Source organism: Cornus florida, unplaced genomic scaffold (assembly GCF_030987335.1).
Source record: "Cornus florida cultivar Cherokee Brave unplaced genomic scaffold, ASM3098733v1 CherokeeBrave_3.0.0_Hap2_Chr04, whole genome shotgun sequence".
Taxonomy (NCBI): domain Eukaryota; kingdom Viridiplantae; phylum Streptophyta; class Magnoliopsida; order Cornales; family Cornaceae; genus Cornus; species Cornus florida.
In genome coordinates, this window is record NW_026775574.1 from 103,102,268 (window position 1) to 103,107,377 (window position 5,110).

The following is a 5,110-nucleotide window of genomic DNA, read 5'->3' on the forward strand; positions in this document are numbered from 1 at the left end:
GTCAGATTATTGGATCGTTCCTTCAGAGTGAACTCATATACTCATCTATTGAATTTACACAGCTCCGTTTGTTTGGATGTACAATATTTTTCAAAAAATATTGTACATTTTTTGGTATTTGGTTGTTGTAAAATATTTACGAAGAAAATATATTAAAATTAAAAAAAAATTATTTTTATTTTTTGGTATTTGGTTGTTGTAAAATATTTACGTAGAAAACATATTAAAACCTAATAAAATAATTTACTCATTAATATTTGACAAGTTATTTTACGCGCTTCGTTCGATGGACTCGACCTATATTTTTGTTAAACACCAAAAATATAAAATAAAAAGATCATCTGAAAAAGAAAATAATTTTTCGATAAAAATATTTTAGGTCAAAACAATAGAGGGTAAATGATTATGATTTGGCAGATTTGACGAATAAGGGCACGAGGTAACCTAGAGGTTGATATTTCTAACCAAAATTACATGCATTTTGCATGTCTAGATATTTTCACACATTTCAAAATATTACAAAATAATATAAGTTAGCTACCCCAAGTTGTAGATGTTTTCTCACCCTTCTCTCAACAGGTACAGAGTCCTCCTCCCAATTTCTTCAGGCAACAGTACTGAGACATGGATCAAGATGACTCCAAAACTCTTCTTGAATCTCCTCTGATTCCTAAAAAGGGTCATGACCATGGTGGTGAAATAACCAACAAATGTTTTGATATTCCAGATACTATTGCAGAGCTCAAAATGCAATTGAAGTTGGCAGGTCCTTTGGTTGTGGTCAGTTTTTTGCAGTACAGTTTACAGATGATATCGGTTATGTTCGTTGGCCATCTCGGAGAACTCTCTCTTTCGAGTGCTTCTATGGCTACTTCATTTGCAGGAGTTACAGGTTTCAGCTTCATGGTAAGGCTTCTTCTTGTATGGTTTCTCTCATTTGTTATATATATATATATACACACCTATTTTTTCTTAATAAACATACATACACTTGCAAATCAATCCCATTATAGGCAGATCAATTCTTACAAGAATCTAAATCCCCTTCTTTAAATCTTTAATTAATCGAGCATTACCCAGTTACTTAGTTGGTAGAGCGCATAACTCCCCAAGCATGTATACACGTGTTCAAGTCCCTCTTCCCCCTAATATGCCATGATTAAAAAAAGAAAAGAAAATTTAATTAATCAGTTTAACTCTTTAATGATCTGGGGAAAACATTATAATTAAGGCAAATGAAATATTTAGCTTCTTCTTGTATGGTTTCTCTCATTTGTTATGTATATATATATATATATATATATATATATATATATATGCCTATTTTTTCTTAATAAACATACATACACTAGCAAATCAATCCCATTATAGGCAGACCAATTCTTACAAGAATCCATATCCCCTTCTTTCAATCTTTAATTAATCAGGTATTACCTAGTTACTTAGTTGGTAGAGCGTTTTGCTCCCCAAGCAAGTGTACACGTGTTCGAGTCCCCCTTCCCCTTCCCCTAGTTTGCCATGATTAAAAAAGAAAAGAAAAGAAAATTTAATTAATCAGTTTAACTCTTCCATGATCTGGGGAAAACATTAAAGGACTGCTAGTGTGCATGGGTCATTGTCATAACTCTGTAATCTACTCATTTATTAAGTATGGCATATGCAGTACTTATCACGTTTGTCCCACATTCATTATAAATACTAATAACAATCTACCATCTACCACATTTAGGGGAGTTGTAGAAACCTTGGGACTCCTAAAAGAGTTTCTGTAATAATAACATATACATATACACATATATAACAACAACAACAGCATAAAAAAATATATATTAACCTTTTTTAGTTGTTAAGAGTAAATTGTGGTTAACAAGGTATTAAAGCCGACAAAGTCCGGAGTTCAAGCCCTCATCATCCACTCGATAAAATATAATTGATACGCATGTAGGAATGTAGGAATCTGGCTAGAGCAGATGATGGTAGGTGAAAAGCATACACTACATAAATGATCGACTGCAGTCCAAAAATGTGATTACAAACTTTGTTTCATGGATATCAGTTCATGAACTTCCTTCCTTATCACAGGAAATTATTCTCAACAAGTTTTCATTGCAAGATGACAAATGGATTTTCCAAATGCAATGATTAAGACATATATGTAGACATTATTCCTATCTAGCGAGACCATTAATTATGTAAAGTGTAGAAAGATCAAATCAGTCAAAATAATTCTCGAGAATTTAGAAAACAAAAAGTTGTTTTCAGAAAATGGATTTTTTTTTTTTTAACTGAGTGTTTAGAAAACAATTATTAATCAGAAATTGTCAACCAGATTTTTGTATAGTTTTTATTTTTAGTCCACAAAAAATCGAAAACTAAACCAAACAGGCCCTAACATCTCAAATTTTCATTTTAACAAGTTGGGAATGGGAAGCGGATTGGAAACGTTCTGTGGACAAGCCTACGGAGCAAAGCAGTATCATATGCTTGGCATTCACATGCAGAGAGCTATGCTTGTGGTTGTGCTACTGGGGATTCCTATATCAGTCCTCTGGGCCTACTCAGGGTACATTTTCACTAGCTGTGGACAAGACTTGGCGATTTCAACACACGCGGGAATATATGCTCGTTGGTTGATCCCTAGCATTTTCCCTTATGGCATCCTCCAGTGTCAACTAAGGTTCTTGCAGGCTCAAAATAGTGTGAAGCCATTGATGATAAGCACTGCCTTTACGAGCTTAGTTCATGTCTTTGCGTGTTGGACTTTGGTTTTTCGAGTTGGATTTGGCAACAAAGGTGCTGCCCTGTCCAATGCCATCTCTTACTGGATCAATGTACTGATTTTGGCGATTTATATCAAGTTTTCGCCTTCATGTCAAAAGACTTGGACAGGATTTTCTAAGGAGGGTATGAAGAATCTTGTCGGCTTTCTTTCATTAGCTGTTCCTTCAGCTCTTATGGTCTGGTGAGTTTGTGAGTCTTCCTACACATCCAACATTATAATTTCTAATGTTTTTAACAAAATGAGCAATGATGCTAATGTGATCCTGTTATATGATTCAGCTTGGAAATGTGGTCATACGAATTTTTGGTTCTTATGTCTGGTCTTCTTCCCAATCCAAAGCTAGAGACATCAATGATGTCAATCAGGTTTGCATCTGTAGTATAGTCTCAATTCTAATTCTCACATACACGCACACTCTACTCATGCATATGGTTCTAAGTGCATCACTTTAACTCCTCCATTGACTTCAATTATCTTTCCCCAGCCTTAACACAAGTTCAGTGGTCTTCAGAATCCCATTTGGTTTTGGCAGTGCAGTAAGGTATGTTTGGTAAAACACCTCTACATGACTCCTACATATTTGCCATCCTGTGTTAATATGTTTTGACAATTTCACCTCTTGTATCTCGGATTCAAAGCACGAGAGTGTCAAATGAACTAGGTGCAGGGCAGCCATGTGCTGCACGACTTGCAGCCCGGGTTGTGATATTCCTTGCTGTTGCAGAGGGCTTCTTAGTGAGCTTGGTTTCAGTGGCAGTGCGAGGCGTTTGGGGCTATCTGTACACCAATGAGGAGGAAGTTGTAAAATACTTGGCTTGCATAATGCCAGTGCTTGCCACTTCCAACTTCATGGATGGGATTCAGACTGGGCTCTCAGGTTAGAGCTTCCATTATTCCTTGCAAAAACATAATACATTGGTTCTAATTGATATAATTATAGGTATGTTTGGTTCAGATTTACGTTTTCTGTAAAAAATGAAAAAAGAAAACTTTGGTTGTCTGTTTCTAAAAACTATTTTACGAAAACTGACTTTTTTGAGATAGCTGTTTTTATAGTTTTCTAAAAATAGAACTGTTTTCAGAGTTCTTGAGACATGTTATTAGAAAACTGAACCAACCACACCCTAGTTTTTTGAACGCGGCTGCTTTGACATTTTTTTGCCTTTAATTCATATACCTCCCATAATTGATCCTAACATCATGAGAAACTTCTTGAGTTGCAAAAGGCATAGCAAGAGGATGTGGTTGGCAGAAGATTGGTGCATTTGTGAATCTAGGAGCATATTACCTTGTGGGCCTTCCTTGTGCAATTATCTTAACTTTTGTTTACCACTTAGGGGGAAAGGTAAGAATTTAGCTCCATTTTTCTTTTGACATTTATTGTCTTTCTAGCATTTTTTTTTTCTTTTCTCGAAAAAAAAACTTCTACAATATTCTGAAAAGGACTTGGACCCTCTAGCACCGTGAAATGACATAATATCACTAGATTACAGGCCTATCGTGCTTTATGCAGGGTCTTTGGATGGGAATCATTAGTGGGAGTGGTCTGCAAGCATTACTACTTTTAGCTATCACCATGCGCACAGATTGGGAGCAACAGGTAAAATTTGATCTCTCCCTTCAAATTTGCATCAACACAGTTTCATTTTAACTGTTCTTTGCTTTACTTTTTTCAGGCAAGGATGGCGAGGGATAGAGTTTATTCTTCCAGCATCCCCATAGATATGGCATCATGATGAAAGCCATTTAAGGGAGTTCAGTGATGCAAAATTAGAAATTTTTACACTGTCTAGGACTATATGATCCCGGTCAATCACATACGTCCATGTATGTAATTGTGTCAAATTTTTGTAATTTTTTATTTATGTGACCGCATGTATTTAGCTGGGACCATATAGTCCCGGATCTTGTAATTCCAAACCATGTAATAATATTTTATCGTTACAAAACATCAAAATGTGCAATGTATTCCATAAAACCAGTGTTAAATTAAATTCTTTTAAGATCACTACATGTTGTCAATAAAGTAGAAAGCATAAGCACCAATGGGAGCTCTCCTTTCTAAAAATTGTATTTTAAGTAGTTTGTATCCAATGTTGTGGTTCCAAATAAGGATTCTCTGACTTTCTTCTTAAAAGTAAAACCAAACATTTTAAATCAGTGACGAGAATATCAATTTTGTCTTTCAATGTCTAAAATAATAGCAAACATTTTATTAGGGATGACAATTTCCTTACGGATTTTCGTCCTTAATGGAGCTGATTTGGTTGCCTCCTAAATGGATTTAGGTCTGGTATGATAAAATAATTGAAGACCCGAAGTAGGTTT

At 35.1% G+C, this 5,110-nt stretch overlaps 1 protein-coding gene across 1 annotated transcript; it reads left to right on the forward strand.

Moving 5' to 3' along the window:
- The first annotated feature begins 525 nt into the window (after nucleotides 1-525).
- Nucleotides 526-4,758, forward strand: LOC132304352 (protein DETOXIFICATION 16-like). Its single transcript, XM_059801992.1, has 8 exons — nucleotides 526-906; nucleotides 2,418-2,962; nucleotides 3,061-3,147; nucleotides 3,267-3,323; nucleotides 3,421-3,659; nucleotides 4,009-4,127; nucleotides 4,296-4,382; nucleotides 4,459-4,758. The coding sequence occupies exons 1-8, from the start codon at nucleotides 625-627 to the stop codon at nucleotides 4,516-4,518; spliced, it is 1,476 nt and encodes a 491-aa protein (XP_059657975.1). The 5' UTR covers nucleotides 526-624; the 3' UTR covers nucleotides 4,519-4,758.
- Nucleotides 4,759-5,110: the final 352 nt, after the last annotated feature.

What these genes read in the sequence shown, in the direction of transcription:
- LOC132304352 (XM_059801992.1), top strand. Translation starts at nt 625, where the DNA reads ATGGATCAAGATGACTCCAAAACTCTTCTTGAATCTCCTCTGATTCCT. An exon ending in ACATCAATGATGTCAATCAG is followed by an intron (nt 3,148 to 3,266) that starts GTTTGCATCTGT and finishes ATCTTTCCCCAG; the next exon opens with CCTTAACACAAGTTCAGTGG. An exon ending in GATTCAGACTGGGCTCTCAG is followed by an intron (nt 3,660 to 4,008) that starts GTTAGAGCTTCC and finishes GAGTTGCAAAAG; the next exon opens with GCATAGCAAGAGGATGTGGT.